The 27,123-nt window shown below is 40.7% G+C and overlaps 1 protein-coding gene across 6 annotated transcripts in view; it reads left to right on the forward strand.

Moving 5' to 3' along the window:
* Positions 1-27,123, forward strand: part of LOC139754273 (RWD domain-containing protein 2A) — a 69,466-nt gene that overhangs the window by 12,095 nt on the left and 30,248 nt on the right. For all 6 annotated transcript variants that reach the window (XM_071671653.1, XM_071671652.1, XM_071671654.1 and 3 more), the window contains exons 2-4: positions 5,801-5,923; positions 13,950-14,084; positions 19,692-19,813. In XM_071671653.1, coding sequence (XP_071527754.1) covers positions 5,816-5,923; positions 13,950-14,084; positions 19,692-19,813 — 365 coding nt within the window. In that variant the 5' untranslated portion in view covers positions 5,801-5,815. The remainder of the gene's footprint in view (positions 1-5,800; positions 5,924-13,949; positions 14,085-19,691; positions 19,814-27,123) is intronic.

The following is a 27,123-nucleotide window of genomic DNA, read 5'->3' on the forward strand; positions in this document are numbered from 1 at the left end:
TGCGTGCATAGTGCCATTGTACAAAGGCAAAGGGGATAAGAGTGAGTGCTCAAATTACAGAGGTATAAGTTTGTTGAGTATTCCTGGTAAATTATATGGGAGGGTATTGATTGAGAGGGTGAAGGCATGTACAGAGCATCAGATTAGGAAGAGCAGTGTGGTTTCAGAAGTGGTAGAGGATGTGTGGATCAGGTGTTTGCTTTGAAGAATGTATGTGAGAAATACTTAGAAAAGCAAATGGATTTGTATGTAGCATTTATGGATCTGGAGAAGGCATATGATAGAGTTGATAGAGATGCTCTGTGGAAGGTATTAAGAATATATGGTGTGGGAGGCAAGTTGTTAGAAGCAGTGAAAAGTTTTTATCGAGGATGTAAGGCATGTGTACGTGTAGGAAGAGAGGAAAGTGATTGGTTCTCAGTGAATGTAGGTTTGCGGCAGGGGTGTGTGATGTCTCCATGGTTGTTTAATTTGTTTATGGATGGGGTTGTTAGGGAGGTGAATGCAAGAGTTTTGGAAAGAGGGGCAAGTATGAAGTCTCTTGTGGATGAGAGAGCTTGGGAAGTGAGTCAGTTGTTGTTCGCTGATGATACAGCGCTGGTGGCTGATTCATGTGAGAAACTACAGAAGCTGGTGACTGAGTTTGGTAAAGTGTGTGAAAGAAGAAAGTTAAGAGTAAATGTGAATAAGAGCAAGGTTATTAGGTACAGTAGGGTTGAGGGTCAAGTCAATTGGGAGGTGAGTTTGAATGGAGAAAAACTGGAGGAAGTGAAGTGTTTTAGATATCTGGGAGTGGATCTGGCAGCGGATGGAACCATGGAAGCGGAAGTGGATCATAGGGTGGGGGAGGGGGCGAAAATTCTGGGAGCCTTGAAGAATGTGTGGAAGTCGAGAACATTATCTCAGAGAAGCAAAAATGGGTATGTTTGAAGGAATAGTGGTTCCAACAATGTTGTATGGTTGCGAGGCGTGGGCTATGGATAGAGTTGTGCGCAGGAGGATGGATGTGCTGGAAATGAGATGTTTGAGGACAATGTGTGGTGTGAGGTGGTTTGATCGAGTAAGTAACATAAGGGTAAGAGAGATGTGTGGAAATAAAAAGAGTGTGGTTGAGAGAGCAGAAGAGGATGTTTTGAACTGGTTCGGGCACATGGAGAGAATGAGTGAGGAAAGATTGACCAAGAGAATATGTGTGTCGGAGGTGGAGGGAACGAGGAGAAGAGGGAGACCAAATTGGAGGTGGAAAGATGGAGTGAAAAAGATTTTGTGTGATCGGGGCCTGAACATGCAGGAGGGTGAAAGGAGGGCAAGGAATAGAGTGAATTGGAGCGATGTGGTATACCGGGGTTGACGTGCTGTCAGTGGATTGAATCAAGGCATGTGAAGCGTCTGGGGTGGGCCATGGAAAGCTGTGTAGGTATGTATATTTGCGTGTGTGGACGTATGTATATACATGTGTATGGGGGTGGGTTGGGCCATTTCTTTCGTCTGTTTCCTTGCGCTACCTCGCAAACGCGGGAGACAGCGAAAAAAAAAAAAATATATATATATATATATATATATATATATATATATATATATATATACATATATATATATATCCTCTGTGGAAGGTATTAAGAATATATGGTGTGGGAGGCAAGTTGTTAGAAGCTGTGAAAAGTTTTTATCGAGGATGTAAGGCATGTGTACGCGTAGTAAGAGAGGAAAGTGATTGGTTCTCAGTGAATGTAGGTTTGCGGCAGGGGTGTGTGATGTCTCCATGGTTGTTTAATTTGTTTATGGATGGGGTTGTTAGGGAGGTGAATGGAAGAGTTTTGGAAAAAGGGGCAAGTATGAAGTCTGTTGGGGATGAGAGAGCTTGGGAAGTGAGTCAGTTGTTGTTTGCTGATGATACAGCGCTGGTGGCTGATTCATGTGAGAAACTGCAGAAGCTGGTGACTGAGTTTGGTAAAGTGTGTGAAAGAAGAAAGTTAAGAGTAAATGTGAATAAGAGCAAGGTAATTAGGTACAATAGGGTTGAGGGTCAAGTCAATTGGGAGGTAAGTTTGAATGGAGAAAAACTGGAGGAAGTAAAGTGTTTTAGATATCTGGGAGTGGATCTGGCAGCGGATGGAACCATGGAAGCGGAAGTGGATCATATGGTGGGGGAGGGGGCGAAAATCCTGGGAGCCTTGTAGAATGTGTGGAAGTCGAGAACATTATCTCGGAAAGCAAAAATGGGTATGTTTGAAGGAATAGTGGTTCCAACAATGTTTTATGGTTGCGAGGCGTGGGCTATGGATAGAGTTGTGCGCAGGAGGATGGATGTGCTGGAAATGAGATGTTTGAGGGCAATGTGTGGTGAGAGGTGGTTTGATCGAGTAAGTTACGGTAAGGGTAAGAGAGATGTGTGGAAATAAAAAGAGCGTGGTTGAGAGAGCAGAAGAGGGTGTTTTGAAATGGTTTGGGCACATGGAGAGAATGAGTGAGGAAAGATTGACCAAGAGGATATATGTGTCGGAGGTGGAGGGAACGAGGAGAAGTGGGAGACCAAATTGGAGGTGGAAAGATGGAGTGAAAAAGATTTTGTGTGATCGGGGCCTGAACATGCAGGATGGTGAAAGGAGGGGAAGGAATAGAGTGAATTGGATCGATGTGGTATACTGGGGTTGACGTGCTGTCAGTGGATTGAATCAGGGCATGTGAAGCGTCTGGGGTAAACCATGGAAAGCTGTGTAGGTATGTATATTTGCTTGTGTGGACGTATGTATATACATGTGTATGGGGGTGGGTTGGGCCATTTCTTTCGTCTGTTTCCTTGCGCTACCTCGCAAACGCGGGAGACAGCGACAAAGCCAAAAAATATATATATATATATATATATATATATATATGTATGTATATATATATATATATATATATATATATATATATATATATATATATATATATATATATATATACATACATCTACATAAATACCCCTCCCCCACCTTGTGACTCGCTTCCACTTCCATGGTTCCATCCGCTGCTAAGCCCACTCCCAGATATCTAAAACACTTTACTTCCTCCAGTTTTTCTCCATTCAAACTTACCTCCCAATTGACTTGACCCTGAACCCTACTGTACTTAATAACCTTGCTCTTATTCACATTTACTTTTAACTTTCTTCTTTCACACACTTTACCAAACTCAGTCACCAACTTCTGCAGTTTCTCATCTGAATCAGCTACCAGCACTGTATCATCAGCCAGCAACAACTGACTCTCTTCCCAAGCCCTCTCATCCACAACAGACTGCATACTTGCCCCTGTCCAAAATTCTTGCATTCACCTTCCTAACCACTCCATCCATAAACAAATTGAACAGCCATGGAGACATTTCGCACCCCTGCTGCAAACTGACATTTACTGGTAACCAGTCACTTTCCACTCTTCCTACTCATACACATGCCTTACATCCTTGGTAAAAACTTTTTACTGCTTCTAGCAACTTACCTCCCGCACCATATACTCTTAAAGCCTTTCACAAAGCATCTCTATCAACCCTATCATATGCCTTCTCCAGATCCATGAATGCTACTTACAAATCCACCTGTTTTTCTAAGTATTTCTTTAACCACACTGCTCTTCCCCAATCTGATGCCCTGTAAATGCCTTTACCCTCTCAATCAGTACCCTCCCATATAATTTCCTGGGAATACTCAACAAATATATGCTTCTGGGATTTGACACTCACTTTTATTCCCTTTGTTTTTGTACAATGGCACTATGCATGCATTCTGCCAATCCTCAGGCACTTCTCCATGATCAATACATTCATTGAATATCCTTACCAACCAATCAACAACCCAGTCATGCCCTTTTATAATAAATACCACTGCAGTACCATCCAAACCCACCACCTTGCCGGCTTTCATCTTCTGCAAAGCTTTCAAGACCTCTTCTCTGTTTACCGAACCACTCTCCCTGACCCTCTCACTTCATGCACCACCCCAACCAAAATGCCCTATATCTGCCACTCTATCATCAAACACATTCAACAAACCTTCAAAATACTCACTCCATCTCACTTCATCACTACTTGTTATTACCTCCCCATTAGCCCCATCACCAATATTCCTATTTGTTCTCTTGTGTTATGCCTTTTATTTACCCCCTTCCAAAACGTCTTTTTATTCTTCCTAGAATTGGATGATACTCTTTCACCCCAGCCCTCATTTGCCCTCTTTTACACCCCTTTCAGCTTTCTCTTGACCACCTGCCTCTTTCTTTTATACATCTCCCAGTCATTTGCACTGCTACCCAGCAAAAATCATCCTAATGCCTGCCTCTTCTCTTTCACTAACAACCTTACTTCTTCATCCCACCACTCACTACCCTTTCTAATCTGCCCACCCTTTCTCATGCCACTTGCATCTTTTGCACAAACCATCACTGCTTCCCTAAATACATCCCATTCCTCCCCCACTCCCCTCACGTCATCTGCTCTCATCTTTTGCCATTCTGCACTCAATCTCTCTTGGTACTTCCTCACACAAGTCTCCTTTCCAAGCTCACTTACTCACACCACTCTGTTCTCCCCAACATTCTCTCTTCTTTTCTGAACACCTTTACAAATCTTCACCTTTGCCTCCACAAGATAGTGATGAGACATCCCTCGAGGTGCCCCTCTCTGCTCATTAACATCCAAAAGTCTCTCTTTTACACGCCTATCAATGAACACATAATCCAATGACACCCTTTTACCATCTCTCCTACTCACATACGTATATTTATGTAAATCTCTCTTTTTAAACCAGGTATTTCAATCACCAGTCCTTTTTCAGCTCACAAATCCACAAGCTCTTCACCATTTCCATTTACAACACCGAACACCCCATGTACATCAGTTATACTCTCAACTGCCACATTACTCACCGTTGCATTCAAATTGCCCATCACTATAACCTGGTCTCATGCATCAAAGCTGCTAACGCACTCAGCTGCTCCCAAAACACTTGCCTTTCATGACCTTTCTTCTTATGACCTGTTGCATATGCACAAATAATCACCCATATCTCTCCATCCACTTTCAGTTTTACTTACATCAATCTAGAGTTTACAGTCTTATACTCTATCACATACTCCCACAGCTCCTGCTGTCCTCTCATCAACCCCTGACTTTACTCCCAAGACATTCCCAAACCACTCTTCCCCTTTACCCTTGAGCTTCGTTTCACTTAGAGCCAAAACATCCTTGTTTCTTTCCTCAAACAGACTACCTATCTATCCTTTCTTCTCATCTTGGTTGCATCACACACATTCAGACACCCCAGTCTGAGCCTTCGAGGAGGTTGAGCACTCCCTGCTTGACTCCTTCTCTTATTTCTCCTTTGAAAATTTAAATACAAGGATGGGGGTTTCCATATACACATATACATACATACACAGACATACACATATATTCCCATGTACATATTCATACTTGCTTGCCTTCATCCATTCCTGGTGCTATCCCATCCCACAGAAAACTGTTTATGAAATTGTCTTTTGAGCCCCAAATAGACTATATATTATTTGATAAGAACATTTTTAGATAACATATCTTTGGTGACTCTTCCCAATAGAAGACTTTCTTTAAACATCACTGGCCTTCTTGGTGGCTATTGATATGAGGATGAGATGTTTGCCATATTTTAACTGATTTTATAGGCTCTGCAATTATATATCTTGGTATCTGCATGAGAAACATGAATTTCAGTTACAGTTGCTGATAGCACATATATGACCATTGTTATTATTTGTCAATATAGAACTTGTGTTTTGTATTTATGTAGGACACCAGCAGGAAGATGAATAGTGATGATGATGGTCAGTCAGACCTAATGAGTGAATCGCTGGATCATGCAGAGCTGGTGGCCACAGTAGAACTTCAGCTGTCTGAAGTGGATATGCTTCAGGTGAGGGAAGGCAGATGTTTATATTGGAATCCTTGAAGTGTTTATTAAAGTATGACAATAAGATATTAGGTTGTATTGTAATTGTATATATATATAGTTTTGTATTTCAGGGCTTTTCCAGCCAGTGACCTCTGAGCTGTTTGCAACCTTTAAGTGCAACGACATCTGTCTCATTTATTTTCATTCCTAACTTTGTTAACTCTTCTCACACTACTTATCATCATCAGGCATAGAATTTCTAACAACTCCACTCTCTCTTTTTGCTTCCAGTAGCCAGGACTTCCACCCATTCAACATCATCAGGCATATAATTTCTAACAAGTCCACTCTCTTTCTTTTTGCTTCCAGTACCCGGGACTTCCATCCAGTCAACACTGTCATGACTACTGTACCTTAAAACTTGGCCATCCTTGTCCTATTAAATGCACTGTCCTCAATTCATCCCAAACTATAACCCTTTCTCCCGCCCTGTGACTTTGGGTAATCCTCCAAAGTCTCACCTGTTGTCATGTCCACTCCCATAAGCCTTTAGCACACAACTTCTCCCAGGTCTTCATCATGCATGCATATACAAGCCATCCTGTTCATCTCCCCCAGCTGCCTTCATTACCTTACTTTTGGTTGTATTTGCTCTTAACATTTTCTCAAACTCTGTCACTGGCTTCTGGAATTTCTCTCTGGATTCTACAACCTAAGCAATGTCATCTGTAAATAGCAATTAATTCAACTCCCACAGTCACACCACTCCCAGGGTTATGTAGACCTGCACCTCTTTCTAAGACCCTTGTATTCAACTTTCGTTCTATCCCCTCCATGAACATTAAACAACCAAAGTAACATTACATATCCTTGATGCAAAACCACTTTCATCAGGAACACTTACCCTCATTTCACCACATTGCACATGTCTTAGTCTCCCAATAAAACTCCTTTTCCATTTGTAGCTGCTGATTGAGTCCATAAGTATGTATCATCTACCACAAGGCCTCTTTGTTCACCCAATTACATGCTTGCTTTAGATCCATTTATTTTTATATATAATTACCCCAGTACCATCTGTAACCAAGATGAGAAAAAAAGAGACAGGTGGTATGTTTGAGGAAAGGAACCTGGATGTTTTGGCTCTGAGTGAAACGAAGCTCAAGGATAAAGGGGAAGAGTGGTTTGGGAGTGTCTTGGGAGTAAAGTCAGGGGTTAGTGAGAGGACAAGAGCAAGGGAAGGAGTAGCACTACTCCTGAAACAGGAGTGGTGGGAGTATGTGATAGAGTGTAAGAAAGTAGACTCTAGATTGATGTGGGTAAAACTGAAAGTGGATAGAGAGAGATGGGTGATTATTGGTTCATATGCACCTGGGCATGAGAAGAAAGACCATGAGAGGCAAGTGTTTTGGGAGCAGCTGAGTGAGTGTGTTAGTAGTTTTGATGCACGAGACCAGGTAATAGTGATAGGTGATTTGAATGCAAAGTTGAGTAATGTGGCAGTTAAGGGAATAATTTATGTACATGGGGTGTTCAGTGTTGTAAATGGAAATGGTGAAGAGCTTGTAGATTTATGTGCTGAAAAAGGACTGGTGATTGGGAATACCTGGTTTAAAAAGCGAGATATACATAAGTATACGTATGTAAGTAGGAGAGATGGCCAGAGAGCGTTATTGGATTACGTGTTGATTGATAGGCGCGCAAAAGAGAGACTTTTGGATGTTAACGTGCTGAGAGGTGCAACTGGAGGGATGTCTGATCATTTATCTTGTGGAGGTGAAGGTGAAGATTCGTAGAGGTTTTTAGAAAAGAAGAGAGAATGTTGGGGTGAAGAGAGCGGTGAGAGTAAGTCAGCTTGGGAAGGAGACTTGTGTGAGGAAGTACCAGGAGAGACTGAGTACAGAATGGAAAAAGGTGAGAACTAAGGATGTAAGGGGAGTGGGGAGGAATGGAATGTATTTTGGGAAGCAGTGATGGCTTGTGCAAAAGATGCTTGTGGCATGAGAAGCATGGGAGGTGGGTAGATTAAAAAGGGTAGTGAGTGGTGGGATGAAGAAGTAAGAATATTAGTGAAGAGAGAGGCATTTCGGCAGTTTTTGCAAGGAGATAATGCAAATGACTGGGAGAGGTATAAAAGAAAGAGGCAGGAGGTCAAGAGAAGGGTGCAAGAGGTGAAAAAGTGGGCAAATGAGAGTTGGGGTGAGAGATTATCATTGAATTTTAGGGAGAATAAAAATATATTTTGGAAGGAGGTAGATGAAGTGTGTAAGACAAGGCAACAAATGGGAACATTAGTGAAGGGAGCTAATGGGGAGTGATGACAAGTAGTGGTGATGTGAGAAGGAGATGGAGTGAGTATTTTGAAGGTTTGTTGAATGTGTTTGATGATAGAGTGGCAGATATATGGTGTTTTGTTTGAGGTGGTGTGCAAAGTGAGAGGGTTAGGGAGAATGATTTGGTAAACAGAGAAAAGGTAATAAAAGCTTTGTGGATGATGAAAACTGGCAAGGCAGCAGGTTTGGATAGTATTGCAGTGGGCAAAGGGGATAAAAGTGAATGCTCAAATTACAGAGGTATAAGTTTGTTGAGTATTCCTGGGAAATTATATGGGAGGGTATTGACTGAGAGGGTGAAGGCATGTACAGAGCATCAGATTGGGGAAGATCAGTGTGGTTTCAGAAGTGGTAGAGGATGTGTGGATCAGGTGTTTGCTCTGAAGAATGTATGTGAGAAATACTTAGAAAAGTAAATGGATTTGTATGTAGCATTTATGGATCTGGAGAAGGCATATGATAAGAGTTGATAGAGATGCTATGTGTAAGGTATTAAGAATATATGGTGTAGGAGGCAAGTTGTTAGAAGCAGTGAAAAGTTTTTATCGAGGATGTAAGGCATGTGTTCGAGTAGGAAGAGAGAAAAGTGATTGGTTCTCAGTGAATGTAGGTTTGGGGCAGGGGTGGGTGATGTCTCCAAGCTTGTTTAATTTGTTTGTGGATGGGGTTGTTAGGGAGGTGAATGCAAGTTTTGGAAAGAGGGGTAAGTATGCAGTCTGTTGTGGATGAGAGAGCTTGGAAAGTGAGTCAGTTGTTGTTCGCTGATGATATAGTGCTGATGGCTGATTCAGGTGAGAAACTGCAGAAGCTGGTGACTGAGTTTAGTAAAGTGTGTGAAAGAAGAAAGCTGAGAGTAAATGTGAATAAGAGCAAGGTTATTAGGTACAGTAGGGTTGAGGGACAAGCCACTTGGGAGGTAAGTTTGAATGGAGAAAAACTGGAGGAAGTGAAGTGTTTTAGATGTCTGGGAGTGGATTTGGCAGTAGATGGAACCATGGAAGTGGAAGTGAATCATAGGATGGGGGATGGGGCGAAAGTTTTGGGAGCGTTGAAAAATGTGTGGAAGTCGAGAACATTATCTTGGAAAGCGAAAATGGGTATGTGTGAAGAAATATTGGTTCCAACAATGTTTTATGGTTGCGAGGTGTGGGCTATAGATAGAGTTGTGCGGAGGAGAGTTGATGTGCTGGAAATGAGATGTTTGAGGACAATATGTGGTGTGAGGTGTTTTGATTGAATAAGTAATGAAAATCGAATAAGTAATGAAAGGGTAAGAGAGATGTGTGGTAATAAAAAGAGTGTGGTTGAGAGAGCAGAAGAGGGTGTTTTGAAATGGTTTGGTCATATGGAGAGAATGAGTGAGGAAAGATTGACAAAGAGGGTATATGTGTCAGAGGTGGAGGGAATGAGGAGAAGTGGGAGACCAAATTGGAGGTGGAAAGATGAATTGAAAAAGATTCTGAGATTCTGAGTGATCGGGGCCTGAACATGCAGGAGGGTGAAAGGCGTGCAAGGAATAGAGTGAATTGGAACTATGTGGTTTACTGGGGTTGACATTCTGTCAATGGATTGAACCAGGGCATGTGAAGCGTCTGGGGTAAACCATGGAAAGTTTTGTGAGGCCCGGATATGGAAAGGGAGCTGTTTTTGGTGCATTATACAAGAGAGCTAGAGACTTAGTGAGAACGAATGTGGCCATTGTCTTTTCCTAGCGCTACCTCGCGCACATGCGGGGAGAGGGAGTTGTCATTTCATGTGTGATGGGGTCGCGACGGGAATGAATAAGGGCAGACAGTATGAATTATGTACATGTGTATATGTGTATATGTCTGTGTGTGTATATATATGTATACGTTGAGATTTATAGGTATGTATATGTGCATGTGTGGATGTGTATGTATATACATGTGTATTTGGGTGGGTTGGGCCATTCTTTCATCTGTTTACTTGCGCTACCTCGCTAACTTGGGAGACAGTGACAAAGTATAATAAATAAAATATACCATGTGTGAAAGAATTCACTTGTTGCCCAGGACCTTTCTAAAGGATCTTGCAGCCCAAGGCCACTATTTCCAGTAGTAAGTAATTGTAGATTTCTTTAAAGAGAGAAGTTTTTTGATGAGAGTGTTCTTAAAGTGATACAGCCTCTTCAAATTTGACTTTTCAGATATATTGTAACCTCAAGCAGGCCGAGTCTAATAACACCTAGATTAGTGGTTCTTAAAGTAGGGGGTGTGAGTAGTCAGAGAGAAGAGTTTGGTTGGGATAACAAATTTCATCACTATTTTCATAACATTAGCAACAGCAGTTTTGAATTTGAACTTGCCAGGAACCTCTTTTCCATGGAAGTTCAGGATGTTCCTGAAGCTATGCGAGAAGAATGCCTGTCAGTACTAAAAGTCATTGTCCCGTTTTCATCTACTCACCTATGTGAAGTAGGTTTTTTAGCATTGGTTAGTATAATAACAAAGTAAAGAAACAAACTAGATATGGGGGATGACCTTAGATGTACCCTCAGCAACCAGGTGACACCAAATATTACTTGACTAGTCAGTCAGAAGAGTCTGCACTGTTCATCTCATTGATGAATACTACCTAGCCACCAAAGTTAACATATGTAAAATATATGTAATTTACCGTCTCATTTGGGACAAGCTGATTTATGCCGTACCGGTGGCAAAAGGGTGTGAAAGTTTGGTTTTATTGTACTTATATGCTTCTGTTTTCTGATGACTTTTCATTTAATTGCATTGAGATTATCAAATATAAAAGTAGAATATGCATACAAATCATTACACTTGTATTAGTGCACCCAGTAACTGTCTTAAAAGTAAGAACATTTTTGGTTTCAATGTAATGAATAATTTCTGATTTCTGTTAATTACTGCTATGGAAGTTACAGTAATATTTTATTTAATTGTAGTTCCTATATCCAGTTAATAAAGATAATAAGGTGAAACTGTAATATAGAAGCTGGAAAACTTCTTTCATTCATTCAAAAACTCAAACTCAAGTAAGCAATAAGTTTATTAGTATAAAGATCCACTGTAGTAATCCAAATTATAACTTTTAAATTTCTCCACGAGCGCCTTCCTTCGACTCTCATCATTCTCTGCATTCAGCATCTTTGCCCTCAGTTGCATGTTGCTTTTACTCCTTGGTATAACTGGTAGACTCTAATGACACCTCTTAGCCTTTTGTGCCTCACCCTTGATAGGTCATTGGCAGAGGGCAACTCCTGCATAGTGTTTCTCAGAGGCAGTGGAGCTTCCATATTGTCTGAAAAATTAAAACCCCAGCTCATCTCAAGTGTTTGTCTGTATTTAAAAGTCCATAATTTCGCTTTTGGAGTTGGGCAGTACCTCTCCTTTTTTGTTCCATCTTAAGGGTTTAACTATGAGGTTATCCCAGGAAGGTGTGGCAAGACTTGGATACTCAACAAAACTAGAGTATCCCATTGAGGCAGTGGAAATTTATAGCTTTTCCCAACTTTTAAGCCCATACTGCTGTAGCAGTACCTTCTAACCTCACTGATTACAATACTGCCTCTGCAAAGAAAGGTGAGGGGTAATGGGATTTTGTGATGGAAAGGAATTTAACATGTAAAGTCAGGTCAGTTTTATTAGATGACTATATAAAGGGAGTTGTTGGTTTATTTATATAAGGTGAGTGGGAGGAAAATATGATGCATTGTGAATTTAAATGGGATAAACTTTGAATGACTGATTGTTGGATATGCACCTTGTGATGATGAAACAGACTAGACAAAGCATACTTTCTGTAGAGAATGAGAATGATTAGTGGATGTGGATTTAAGATTGTGTGTGTGTAGTATAGGTACAGTGAATAAGGGTAGACAAGATTATGTTTAATGTCTTTCTGGAAAGAAAGAGTATGATAGATGACTGTGATACTTCCTCCTGGCCTCGAACATAGAAACTGGAAATTTTTCTCCTCATTCCATCTTTTACCCATCCTGTTAGCTTTTTACCTAAAAGAGCTAGGTCTGCAAACACTTGAAGAGCTCTTAAGTAATTTCTTCATTCTTTTACCCGTACTCAAATTTGTTTCCATTTAAGATTGCCATGATTGGGCATGTTTTGCCCTTACCATGTCGGTCACTATAAAAAGAAAAGTTTATAGTGTGAGGTTAATAAGAGGAATAAATGGCACTTATCATATCTTATGACAGTGATGTGAAGGTTAGTCTTTAATTTTAGAGGGTCAAGGATAACCAGTGCAGGTGAAGAAAGAAGTAATATAAAAGTAGAAGTTAAATGAAAGGCTGAGTTGATAAAATGACATAGATTAAAGTTGAGATGCTGTAGAGGCATGCAAAGATATTATTGATAGAGGCTGCTGTAGAGATTTGTGGCATTCAAGAATATGGAGTGAAAAACTGGAAACAGCAAGGAGAAATGATCTAAGGAATTTAAGTGAGGAGAAGAAAAGTTTGAAAATAAGGTGAATTATTGTTGAAATATTGATTTATAGAGGGAAAGATAATAGACCTGAATGAAGAATGGGAAAGAATTGTCCTAAAGAATAAAATGAAAGCAAATGATGATCTCAGAAGAAGCATGAATGGAAAATTCAAGGGAGAATGATAGATTATTGTACAAGGAGGTAAATAGGTGCAGAAGGAGGTCTGTGTGAAACTATTTCTGTGGCCATTCCCTTGAGGGAGTTCCATTTAGGAATAGGTATCAGAGATACAGAACAGAACAGATGGTATTAGGGTTCAGGTGTTTGGATGATAAGATTAAGGGTAAAATGACTGCTCACTAAGTATGCAGAATAGGAAAACACTACAAAGGAGTTGATAAGATGAGCTATAATGCTTGTAACCTTGAAAAAGCTGGGGTTATAGATAATATGGTCCTTGAGTTGAGGTTGCTCTTAAATGGATTTGGACTGTTTGTGGCACCATGGAAAGACAGTCATGTGCCTAGCAAATAGGCAAAGGTAGTAATTTTTCAGTTGTTACAATTAGAATGATTAAAGATCACTAGAAGAACTGTGGTGGAATAAGTCCCCTTAAGGTCCTTCAAAGGATTGTGACTGATCATGGTAAAAGGAGGTGAAATATAAGATGGATATAGGAAGGAAAGAGTTTTTTTAGACCAGATTGTTACAGTTAGACATATGAGGGAGAAAATTCAAGAGGATTTTGAAAATGCATATGATGAATAATGTTGGAAAGTGCATTGGGATGCACTCTGAAAGAACTCTGAATTTTCTTAAGAGCTCTAGTAGTGAAAGTTGTGTTTGTGTATGCTTGCAAAGGAAATATTCTTGCAGTTAGAACCTTATGTTTATGTTGTGGGAGGAGTGCTGTGGGGAAGCACTTCATTCCTTCTTGCTGCTTTTATTGAATTTGAACACTTAAGTTCTGAGAGTTGTGTAGCAGTCATTTTGAGATTTTGGTGGTATGGTTTCATATGAGCTTGATTAACTGCAATTAAGTTTTGTTTGTATATTTCATAAGTGGCTGACAACTAGCAGTTTGTCATTTGGATTCAAGTGGATCTCGGTATGTTTAAGATGTTTGGGTTACTATATATAGTGGATGATATGCTTGGTAGGTCATAGCATGCTAATGTCTTTTGAGTTCACTTCTCTCAGAGCAGAGAAGAAAGGTCCTCTTAGTTTTGATATATCTTTGCTCGTATGCTTCTAATTTATATAATTTTTCATTGTATATCCACATATAGTCCATGTTTCCTGGCCCAAGAGAGTTAGTGGTGGATGACCCATCAGTGTTGTGTGATCTCAGGGACTTTGTTGAGGGTCGTACAATGCTCTTGCCTCCAAAGCTTGACCTAGTCATCAACCTTGATGTTAAAAAGGTATGTAAGTCATTTGACATACGTTAATGTTAGGTTGTTGATTGAATACATGGCCCCGATCACTCAAAATCTTTTTCACTCCATCTTTCCACCTCCAATTTGGTCTCCCACTACTCCTTGTTCCCTCCACCTCTGACACATATATCCTCTTTGTCAATCTTTCCTCACTCATTCTCTCAATGTGACCAAACCATTTCAAAACATCCTCTTCTGCTCTCTCAACCACACTTTTTTTATTACCACACATCTCTCTTACCCTTTCATTACTTACTCGATCGAGCCACATCACACCACATATTGTCCTCAAACATCTCATTTCCAGCATATCCACCCTCCTCCGCACAACTCTGTCTATAGCCCATGCCTCACAACCATATAACATTGTTGGAACCACTATTCCTTCAAACATACCCATTTTTGCTTTCCAAGATAATATTCTCGACTTCCACACATTTTTCAACCTCCTAGAACTTTCACCCCCTCCCCCACCCTATGATTCACTTCCGCTTCCATGGTTCCATCTGCTGCCAAATCCACTCCCAGATATCTAAAACACTTCGCTTCCTCCAGTTTTTCTCCATTCAAATTTACCTCCCAATTGACTTGTCCCTCAACCCTACTGTACCTAATAACCTAGCTCTTATTCACATTTACCCTCAGCTTTCTTCTTTCGAACACTTTACCAAACTCAGTCACCAGCTTCTGCAGTTTCTTGCCCAAATCAGCCGCTAGTGCTATATCATCAGCGAACAACAACTGACTCACTTCTCAAGCTCTCTCATCCACAACAGACTGCATACTTGCCCCTCTTTCCAAAACTCTTGCATTCACCTCCCTAACAACCCCATCCATAAACAAATTAAACAACCATGGAGACATCATGCACCCCTGCCGCAAGCCAACATTCACTGAGAACCAATCACTTTCCTCTCTTTCTGCACGTACACATGCCTTACATCCTCAGTGAAAACTTTTCACTGCTTTTAACAACTTGCCTCCCACACCATATATTCTTAATACCTTCCACAGAGCATATCTATCAACTCTATCATATGCCTTCTCTAGATCCATAAATGCTACATACAAATCCATTTGCTTTTCTAAGTATTTCTCACATACATTTTTCAAAGCAAACACCTGATCCACACATCCTCTACCACTTCTGAAACCACACTGCTCTTCCCCAATCTGATGCTCTGTACATGCCTTCACCCTCTCAATAAATACCCTCCCATATAATTTACCAGGAATACTCAACAAACTTAAAACTCTGTAATTTGAGCATTCACTTTTATCCCCTTTGCCTTTGTACAGTGGCACTGTGCAAGCATTCTGCCAGTCCTCATGCACCTCACCATGAATCATACATACATTAAATGACCTTACCAACCAGTCAACAGTACAGTCACCCCCTTTTTTAATAAATTCCACTGCAATACCATCTAAACCTGCTGCCTTGCCGGCTTTCATCTTCCGCAATGCTTTTACTACCTCTTCTCTGTTTACCAAATCATTTTCCCTAACCCTCTCACTTTGCACACCACCTCGACCAAAACACCCTATATCTGCCACTCTATCATCACACACATTCACCAAACCTTCAAAATACTCACTCCATCTCCTTCTGACATCACCACTACTTGTTATCACCTCCCCATTAGCCCCCTTCACTGAAGTTCCCATTTGTTCCCTTGTCTTACGCACTTTATTTACGTCCTTCCAAAACATCTTTTTATTCTCCTTAAGGTTTAATGACACACTCTCACGCCAACTCTCATTTGCCCTCTTTTTCATCTCTTGCACCTTTCTCTTGACCTCCTGCCTCTTTCTTTTATACATCTCTCAGTCATTTGCATTATTTCCCTGCTAAAATCGTCCTAATGCCTCTGTCTTCTCTTTCACTAATAATCTTACTTCTTCATCCCACCACTCACTACCCTTTCTAATCTGCCCAGAGAAAGGTGCAAGGATTGAAAAAGGGGGCAAATGAGAGTTAGGGTAAGAGAGTATCATTAAACTTTAGGGAGAATAAGAAGATTTTTTGGAAGTAGGTTAATACCATGAATAAGTCAAGAGAACAAATGGGAAGTAAGTATTTTGAAGGTTTGTTGAATGTGATGATAGAGTGGCAGATATAGGAGTTTGTTGGGGTGGTGTGCGAAGTGAGAGTGAGGGAGAATGGTTTGGTTAAGAGGGAAGAGGTAGTGAAAGCTTTGTGAAAGATGAAATCTGGCAAGGCAGTGGGTTTGGATGGTACTTCAGTAGAATTTATGAAGAAAGGATGTGACTCTGTTGTTGATTGGTTGGTAAGGATACTCAGTGTATGTATGGATCATGGTGAGGTGCCTAAGGATTGGCAGAATGTATGCATAGTGACATTGTACAAAGGTAAAGGTGAGTGTTCAAACTACAGAGGCATAAGTTTGTTGAGTATTCCTGGAAAATTATATGGGAGGGTATTGATTGAGAGGATGAAGGCATGTACAGAGCAACAGATTGGTGAAGAGCTGTGTGGTTTCAGAAGTGGTAGAGGATGTGTGGATCAGGTTTTTGCTTAGAAGAATGTGTGTGAGATGCTTGTGGCATGAGAAGAGTGGGAGGTGGGCTGTTTAGAAAGGGTAGTGAGTGGTGGGATGAAGAAGTAAGAGTATTAGTGAAAGAGAAGAGAGAGGCATTTGGACGATTTTTGCAGGGAAAAAATGCAATTGAGTGGGAGAAGTATAAAAGAAAGAGACAGGAGGTCAAGAGAAAGGTGCAAGAGGTGAAAAAAAGGGCAAATGAGAGTTGGGGTGAGAGACTATCAGTAAATTTTAGGGAGAATAAAAAGATGTTCTGGAAGGAGGTAAATAGGGTGCGTAAGACAAGGGAGCAAATGGGAACTTCAGTGAAGGGCGTAAATGGGGAGGTGATAACAAGTAGCGGTGATGTGAGAAGGAGATGGAATGAGTATTTTGAAGGTTTGTTGAATGTGTCTGATGACAGAGTGGCAGATATAGGGTGTTTTGGTCGAGGTGGTGTGCAAAGTGAGAGGGTTAGGGAAAATGATTTGGTAAACAGAGAAGAGGTAGTAAAAGCTTTGCGGAAGATGAAAGCCGGCAAGGCAGCAGGTTTGGATGGTATTGCAGTGGAATTTATTAAGAAAGGGGGTGACTGTATTGTTGACTGGTTGGTAAGGTTATTTAATGTATGTATGACTCATGGTGAGGTGCCTGAGGATTGGCGGAATGCGTGCATAGTGCCATTGTACAAAGGCAAAGGGGATAAGAGTGAGTGCTCAAATTACAGAGGTATAAGTTTGTTGAGTATTCCTGGTAAATTATATGGGAGGGTATTGATTGAGAGGGTGAAGGCATGTACAGAGCATCAGATTGGGGAAGAGCAGTGCGGTTTCAGAAGTGGTAGAGGATGTGTGGATCAGGTGTTTTGCTTTGAAGAATGTATGTAGAAATCAAAACATAATTAAATGATTCCCAACCATCAATCTGGAAACATACTTGTTTAATAAATTCCATGCATACATCTAAACTATGCATTGCGGTTGCAGTTCGAGTGTTGACTAATCTCTTTTACGAGAATATATGCCATAGACCGTTATGACAACACTCGAACAAACCCTATATCTGCATCTTATCGACGTTCCAGGCTTAAATCTCAGGTTTTCAATTCTTTCAATACAGTTAATGGATCAACATCCATTAGCCCCTTCACTGAAGGTCCCAAGTTGTACCTTGTTTAGGGACAATTTGGAATGATCAAACTTTTTTCGTTTCCTAAGGATTTGATGACACACTCTCAGCAAACTCATTGCCTCTTTGATTCTTTGAACGTTGTGGATAGACCATTGATATTCTTTAATAAGCCAGTCATTTGCATATACTTCGTGCTAAGTCAGTCAATTGGCATCTGTTTTTAATGAGAAAATCTTGAGATCTGCAAGTCTCTACACTCATACCTGATGTAATCTGCAGAGAAGGTCAAGGACTTGAAAGGGGGCAATAGGTGGAGGGAGGCAAATTTGGGTACCTGAGATAATCATGTGAGAAACATATGAACAAAGTATTTGAGGAATAGGTCAAAATAGCGTATGGTTCGAGCGTGGTATGATGGAGCAGAGGTTAAGTGGAAAGAGATTGGGAAGTGGTGTGAGGGGTGACAGTAGTAAGGAAGAGAATGGAATAAAGACGTGGTCGAGACAAGAGGTGTGAAATGATGGGAAGTAAGATTTGAAGTTGTGAATGTGACGATAGAGTGGCAGATATAGGTTTGTGGTGGTGGGAACGGAAGTGAGGGAGAAATTGGTTTGGTTAAAGAGGGAGTGAAAAGATTTTGTGAAGTGAACTGGCTAGCGGGGTTGAATCATGCGTAGGTGAAAGAGAAAAAAGGGATGTGAATTGTTGTAGTTGGTTAAGGTCTCGTTGTATGTATGAAGCAGGATGTGAAGCGATGGGTAAACCAGGTAAAGCCTAGGAGGTGCAGAATATTGCGTGTGACGATGTACAAGGTAAATGGTGTGTGGGGGGGGTTGAGGCCATATTTTTGAGTATTCCTGGAATTATTGGACGTGCAAGAGAGGAGAAGGCAGTACAAATCAAAAGATAAAAAAAAACTGTGTGTAACAAGAAATGATAAGGATGTGTGGATCATTTTGGTCTGAAAGATATGATGGAGTAAATAATATGAATTAGAAGGATTATAGCATTTATGGATCTGGAGAAGATATGAAAAGGTTTATAGAATGTTTGTCAAGAGGACTTAAGGTATATGGTAGGAGAAGTGAAAAGTTTATCCAGTGTAAGGCATGTGTAGATAGGAAAGAGGGGAGTGATTGTCACTAGTTTAATGTCAGTGTGGTGGGTGTGTTAGGGATGAAATGCAAAATTTGTGATAAGAGGGGGAGTTATGATGTAAATGAAAGTTCTGGGAAGAAGGCGAGTTTGCAACCGATTAGCATAGCTCGAGTGCAGCTGTTACCACCGATAAAACTCTGAGTGGCTATGAGATGAAACTGCAGAAGCTGGTGATGATGTGAAAAGTATGTGAAAGAGAAAGTTGAGATAAAGGAATAGGTAAGGTTATTAGGTTCAGTAGGGTTAAGGGACAAGTTGATTGGGAGGTAAGTTTGAATGGAGAAAAATTGGAGAAGTGAATTGTTTTAGATCTTGGAGTGGACTTAGCAGCGAATGGAACCATGGAAGCGGAAGTGAGTCACAGGGTGGGGGAGGGGGTGAAGGTTCTGAGAGCGATGAAGAATGTTGTCTTGTAGAGTAAAATTGGGTATGTTTGAAGGAATAGTGGTTCCAACAATGTTATATAGTTGCGAGGCATGGACTATAGATGGGGTTGTTTGCCATCTCCCTTGTGTTTCAGATACAGACATTTTATTGTACTCAAATTTCTCTTTTGTTTATTGGATGATACTCTGTTCTCAGGACTGGAATTTAATGTTATTGTATCCAGAGTGCTACTAACCCCATCATATAATGCCATAGATTTGAGAAACTCTGATCTACAGTATAGCATAATCAGAGGTGACTTATTATGGTTATGTTATTGAGACTAATGATACAAGTTTGTCATTTGTTTAACCTCTATTCTTTCTTAATTCAGGGCCATCTCAGTATGAGTGTCAACCTTCCTCACCAGTATCCAGCTGTGCAGCCGAACATGTTTGTGCGCTCACAGACATTGAATCGTGATGCCCAGTACCGTCTCAACCAGGAACTTTTAGGGTATGTGTATAATGTTATGCTGAGGATTTTATGGTATGATGTCTATTGTACTTGTTTAAGAAAAAGATTTTATTGTCTACAAAGCCATACCCTTTATGCTTGCTCCCACTGTTACAACTTGGTAGCTCCAGAAGAACCTTTCCACATGCTGTGAGTATTGCTTGTTTTTGCTGCTTCGCAAATTGAGAAACTATTTTATCCTATCCAATTTACATTAATTCATATATATTTTCATCTTATACCTCCCATATACACTTATATTTTCATCTTATGTTTCCCATATACACTTATATTTTCATCTTATATCTCCCATATACACTATCTCAGGAATTTTCTTCATTCTCATTTCCTCTAAACACGAGTGAGCCAGTGAGCAAGGGAGAAAATTTTATAATACTCAGGTAATAACTTGTTAGCTAATCCCCAGGGACACGATTACATTAAACAAATGTCTGCTTCCAACTCACTCTTTTACAAGAAAAAGGATTATGCAAATAAATGTAGCAACTCATTCCCCAAACTGAATTTAAGTCAGTACTTAAGTTTTGTTTGTATCTTGTTTTGAGCTTTTTCTCTTTCTTTGACTTCTGTTAGACCTCTTAGGCTTGTAAATACCCTCATATGAAAACTATATTGTGTGCTGGGGGAGCAAATGGAAAAATAATTGCCTTCAGGGAAGGTGTTCTATATGTAGTTTGCCACCGTACTCAGATTTGTTTATAAGCAAATGGAGAGGCCTCTTCTTCCTTTTGCTTATTTTCTTTTGCATGTTTTTGCACAAATTCTTAACTTGAATTTTGATGTTCAGCATTTTTTATCCTGTGATATATCCCTGGGGATAGGGGAGAAAGAATACTTCCCACGTATTCCCTGCGTGTCGTAGAAGGCGACTAAAAGGGGAGGGAGCGGCTGGCTGGAAACCTCCCCTCTCGTTTTTTTTTTTTCCAAAAGAAGGAACAGAGAAGGGGGCCAGGTGAGGATATTCCCTCTTAAGGCCCAGTCCTCTGTTCTTAATGCTACCTCGCTAATGCGGGAAATGGCGAATAGTATGAAAAAAAAAAAGAAAAAAAAATTTGAATGTCTAAATTTTGTTGTAGCTTTTATCTAAATGTGTGTGGATGTAACCAAGATGAGATAAAAGGAGAGATAGGTAGTATGTTTGAGGAAAGGAACCTAGATGTTTTGGCTCTGAGTGAAACGAAGCTCAAGGGTAAAGGGGAGGAGTGGTTTGGAAATGTCCTGGGAGTAAAGTCAGGGGTTAGTGAGAGGACAAGAGCAAGGGAAGGAGTAGCACTACTCCTGAAACAGGAGTGGTGGGAGTATGTGATAGAGTGTAAGAAAGTAACTAGATTGATATGGGTAAAACTGAAAGTGGATAGAGAGAGATGGGTGATTATTGGTGCATATGCACCTGGGCATGAGAAGAAAGATCATGAGAGGCAAGTGTTTTGGGAGCAGCTGAGTGAGTGTGTTGGTAGTTTTGATGCACGTGACTGGGTTATAGTGATGGGTGATTTGAATGCAAAGGTGAGTAATGTGGCAGTTAAGGGAATAATTGGTATACATGGGGTGTTCAATTTTGTAAATGGAAATGGTGAAGAGCTAGTACATTATGTGCTGAAAAAGGACTGGTGATTGGGAATACCTGGTTTAAAAAGCGAGATATACATAAGTATACGTATATAAGTAGGAGAGATGGCCAGAGAGCATTATTGGATTACGTGTTAATTGATAGGCACGCAAAAGAGAGACTTTTGCATGTTAATGTGCTGAGAGGTGCAACTAGAGGGATGTCTCATCATGATCTTGTGGAGGCGACGGTGAAGATTTGTGGGGGTTTTCAGAAAAGAAGAGAGAATGTTGAGGTGAAGAGAGTGGTGAGAGTAAGTGAGCTTGGGAAGGAGACTTGTGTGAGGAAGTACCAGGAGAGACTGAGTACAGAATGGAAAAAGGTGAGAACAAAGGAGGTAAGGGGAGTGGGGGAGGAATGGGATGTATTTAGGGAAGCAGTGATGGCTTGTGCAAAAGATGCTTATGGCATGAGAAGCATGGTAGGTGGGCAGATTAGAAAGGGTAGTGAGTGGTGGGATGAAGAAGTAAGATTATTAGTGAAAGAGAAGAGAGAGGCATTTGGACAATTTTTGCTGGGAAATAATGCAAATGAGTGGGAGATGTATAAAAGAAAGAGGCAGGAGGTCAAGAGAACGGTGCAAGAGGTGAAAAAGAGGGCAAGTGAGAGTTGGGGGAGAGAGTATCATTAAATTTTAGGAAGAATGAAAAGATGTCTTGGAAGGAGGTAAATAAAGTGCGTAAGACAAGGGAACAAATGGGAACTTCAGTGAAGGGGGCTAATGGGGAGGTGATAACAAGTAGTGGTGATGTGAGGAGATGGAGTGAGTATTTTGAAGGTTTGTTGCATGTGTTTGATGATAGAGTGGCAGACATAGGGTGTTTTGTTTGAGGTGGTGTGCAAAGTGAGAGAGTTAGGGAGAATGATTTGGTAAACAGAGAAGAGGTAGTAAAAGCTTTGCAGAAGGTGAAAGCCGGCAAGGCAGCAGGTTTGGATGGTATTGCAGTGGAATTTATTAAAAAAGGGGGTGACTGTATTGTTGACTGGTTGGTAAGGCTATTTAATGTATGTATGACTCATGATGAGGTGCCTGAGGATTGGTGGAATGCTTGCATAGTGCCATTGTACAAAGGCAAAGGGGATAAAAGTGAGTGCTCAAATTACAGAGATATAAGTTTGTTGAGTATTCCTGGCAAGTTGTATGGGAGGGTATTGATTGAGAGGGTGAAGGCATGTACAGAGCATCAGATTGGGGAAGAGCAGTGTGGTTTCAGAAGTGGTAGAGGATGTGTGCATCAGGTGTTTGGTTGAAGAATGTACATGAGAAATACTTGGAAAAGCAAATGGATTTGTATGTAGCATTTATGGATCTGGAGAAGGCATATGATAGAGTTGATAGAAATGCTCTGTGGAAGGTATTAAGAATATATGGTGTGGGAGGCTAGTTGTTAGAAGCAGTGAAAAGTTTTTATCAAGGATGTAAGGCATGTGTACGTGTAGGAAGAGAGGAAAGTGATTGGTTCTCGGTGAATGTAGGTTTGCAGCAGGAGTGTGTGATGTCTCACTGGTTGTTTAATTTGTTTATGGATGGGGTTGTTAGGGAGATGAATGCAAGAGTTTTGGAAAGAGGGGCAAGTATGCAGTCTGTTGGGGATGAGAGAGCTTGAGAAGTGAGTCAGTTGTTGTTCGCTGCTGATACAGCGCTGGTGTCTGATTCGTGTGAGAAACTGCAGAAGCTGGTGACTGAGTTTGGTAAAGTGTGTGAAAGAAGAAAGTTGAGAGTAAATGTGAATAAGAGCAAGGTTATTAGGTACAGTAGGGTTGAGGGACAAGTCAATTGGGATGTAAGTTTGAATGAAGAAAAACTGGAGGAAGTGAAGTGTTTTAGATATCTGGGAGTGGATTTGGCAGTGGATGGAACCATGGAAGTGGAAGTGAATCATAGGGTGGGGGAGGGGGCGAAAGTTCTGGGAGCGTTGAAGAATGTGTGGAAGTCGAGACTATAATCTTGGAAAACAAAAATGGGTATGTTTGAAGGAATAGTGGTTCCAACAATGTTATATGATTGCGAGGCTTGGGCTATGGATAGAGTTGTGCGGAGGAGGGTGGATGTGCTGGAAATGAGATGTTTGAGGACATTATGTGGTGTGAGGTGGTTTGATTGAATGAGTAATAATAGGGTAAGAGAGATGTGTGTTAATAAAAAGAGTGTGGTTGAGAGAGCAGAAGAGGGTGTTTTGAAATGGTTTGGTCACATGGAGAGAATGAGAGAGGAAAGATTGACCAAGAGGATATATGTGTCGGCGGTGGGGGGGAACGAGGAGAAGTGGGAGGCCAAATTGGAGGTGGAAAGATGAAGTGAAAAAGATTTTGAGTGATCGGGGCCTGAACATGCAGGAGGGTGAAAGGCGTGGAAGGAATAGAGTGAATTGGAACGATGTGGTATACCGGGGTTGACTTGCTGTCAATGGATTGAACCAAGGCATGTGAAGCATCTGAGGTAAACCATGGAAAGTTCTGTGGGGCCTGGATGTGGAAAGGAGCTGTGGTTTCAGTGCATTATTACATGACAGCTAGAGACTGAGTGTGAACAAATGTGGCCTTTGTTGTCTTTTCTTAGCACTACCTCGTGCACATGAGGGGGGAGGGGGTTGTTATTTCATGTGTGGCGGGATGGCGATGGGAATGAATAAAGGCAGACAGTATGAATTATGTACATGTGTATATATGTATATGTCTGTATGTGTATATATATGTATATGTTGAGATGTATAGATATGTATATGTGCGTGTGTGTACGTGTATGTATATGCATATGTATGTGGGTGGGTTGGGCCATTCTTTCGTCTGTTTCCTTGCGCTACCTCGCTAACGTGGGAAACAGCGACAAAGCAAAAATATTTATTATTTGTTTGTTTTTTACAGAGCCACTGAACCCATGTGTAATTACATAGCCATCTGTTAGTAGCTTGAGGAACCACTCTTCTATAGAAGGTCATTTTATCTTGTATAGCAGTTACTTTCTTTGGACTGTTTTAGTCCTCTTTCACTTTGTTGACTTTGAGCCAGTGGGGATGAGTGGTAAAATGGGTTTCCTTTTGGATGGTTTCTCTTCTTGGAGTGTTCCATCCCTCATTGGTTTGATCATTTTCAGCTGTGATGGGATGGGTGTGTGTTTTGGTTACCTTTTCAACCTCTTAATTATGTTTTTTGATATCCTCCCTTTCCTTCCCTTTCTGCTCATTTTTTTCCATTCTTTCAAACTTTTTATGTTGCATGCTCCAGTCACAGACAGAATTTTGTTTGTTTTTTATTTGTGTGATGTTTTTATTTGTTTGAGGGGTCAAGGCAAGCCCAAACTTTTACCTGTGTTTTCCTTAGTGTTGTCCCCAGTGATAGGGTTCCTTGATTGGCAGCTGTCACTCTAGACCTTATATTTGAAGAGGTGCCATGGGGGCCTGTGGGCGGATGACCAGAATGACCATGAGGTTACACACAGTCCTCACATCACAGGGCTGTGATCTCTTTGATCTGTTCAACTGCCTTTTTTGCAGCTTCTTGGATAGAGAAACTGGTTATGCTGCTCAACCACACTCAGTACAGAGGATAGCCAGAGCATGCTCCTCTCAGGGATAGAAAGAACCTCTGCAGTGCATAGGGGTCATACCATGCACATCTTGGTACAGATTCTGATGAAGCATTTAGGGTTCCTGGCTATTAGAGTCAGATCCCAGGATGCAAACTTTACTGTTCCCATTTTCAGGCTGTTCACCATCGTTACTCAAAATGCTCTCCACCATATTCACATGTGGCTGATGAGTAAACTTAGACAGCACATCTGATGTCTTCCTTGGTAAAGTTATTTGTTATTACTATCATTCTTTATCTTGTGAGGAACCAGTATTCTTCCTCTTCACTCTTATTATGTGTTAACCTACAACCTTTGTCTAACCATCTGTGTTTGTCAGTGATGACCTTGCAAGTGGCCCTCCAACTCTGTTCTCAGCCTTTCTCTGGTACTAGTTGTTTCACCTCAGATTGTTATATGCCATGCCCTAGAACAGTATTTCAGTTGATTGAGGGGCTGTGTTTACCTCTGATGCCCCAAACTCCAACAGCAATGAGAAAATGTGATCACAAATGATTGGTATCCTACTACTATAGGTAGTAGTTGGTAGGCAACCAATGGCCAGGGATTTAGATTATCAGTACTTTCCTGCTGAGTACTAGGAGGGTTAGTGATGGCTGTGTAGTGAGCAGCACTTCAGTGGTTGTTAAGTTGCACTCCTTTGACCCAGGTAGCTGTTTTTTTCTTTATGCCTCACCCATATGTGGACTACTGGCATTCTGTCCACAAACATACAATCTTTCCTTATCATACATAACGCTTAACAACGCTTAATTCACATAGTTTATCCTTTGTAACTCTAGAGTTTCTTGCAGTGAGTGGTATGAGCTAGCCCTACCTTTTGGCAAAATGGCAGGGGCAGTAGATAGAATTAGTTGGTAGGAACATTTAGGCTGGAGCATTAGGTAGAAACATAGGTAGAAGTAATAGGTAGGAACATTGGGTGGGAGAAGTAGGCAGTGGGAACTTTAGGTAGGAACCTCTGCAATACTGCACTAGAGTTGCCCTTTGCCAATGGCCTGTTAAGGGTGAGGTACTAAAGGCTAAGAAGCAGCACTGGAGTTCACTGGCTATAGAGGCTATTACCTTGTCACCCCCTCGAAGGAGTTCCAATTGGAAGTTGATGTAGGAGATATAGATCGATAGGTCACCTTATTTATACAAAGAAATACAAAGGGGTACACAGAAATTTAGACCAGTAGGTCCCTTTGAGGCTGTAAGTGATAGTGGAAGATATCAGAAACTCGCAGATTAGTGTGGTAAAAGTTGGAAGGCATACAGTTAATTCAAAGAGAAAAACCTGCAAACTGTCATTGTGACTAAGAAGGCACAAATATTGTAAGTCTTGGACTTGAAGTGAAATATTCATCAAGTCTGTTCTTAAACATACCTATAGTACTACTTTCAGCCAATCAAATTTGTAAAAATTTCTCATGTAAACAAGCTTGTTGAAGAAAAACTATTTTGCCTCATTTGCATAATACATTTGCCCACAAGTTTGTATCCATTACTGTGAGTGAAATCCAATGAATCAAACCTTAAGTAGCTTGTTACATCACTAATATCAATGCCTTTGATAATTTTGAATAATTGTCTTATATCACCTTATAACTTGTTTTCAACGTTAAATAGATTCAAGTCATTTTGTCAGCTCTTAGAGGATATGATTCTCAGTCCAGGAATTATCTTTGTAGCTTGATGCTGCACTCTCTATTCTCTGTCTTGTCTTTTTTCAAGTAGGATGACCAAAACTGAACACAGTATTCAAGATGGAGATGAACCAGTAAATTGTAAAGAGTAAGGATATCTTGAGACGTAAATTCAAAAGTTCTACCTCTGAATCTAAGAATCTTGTTTACTTTTTTTTTCTGTCCCTTTGCACTGCTTACTAAGTTTTCGGTCTCCAGAGATTATGATGCCTAAGGAATTTTCCACATTTACCATTTGCGGTTCAACAGAATTCATACTCTAGCTTCCCATTTCATTTTTATTTCCGATATGTAGAACTTTGTACTTGCTGATGTCAGAATCCATTTACCAGCTTTGAGCCCGTCCACTTCTTTGTCAATGTCAGAGTGAAGTGATGGACATTCAAGTTTATTTGTATATTTA

The sequence above is a fragment of the Panulirus ornatus genome, chromosome 16, assembly GCF_036320965.1.
Source record: "Panulirus ornatus isolate Po-2019 chromosome 16, ASM3632096v1, whole genome shotgun sequence".
Lineage (NCBI taxonomy): Eukaryota > Metazoa > Arthropoda > Malacostraca > Decapoda > Palinuridae > Panulirus > Panulirus ornatus.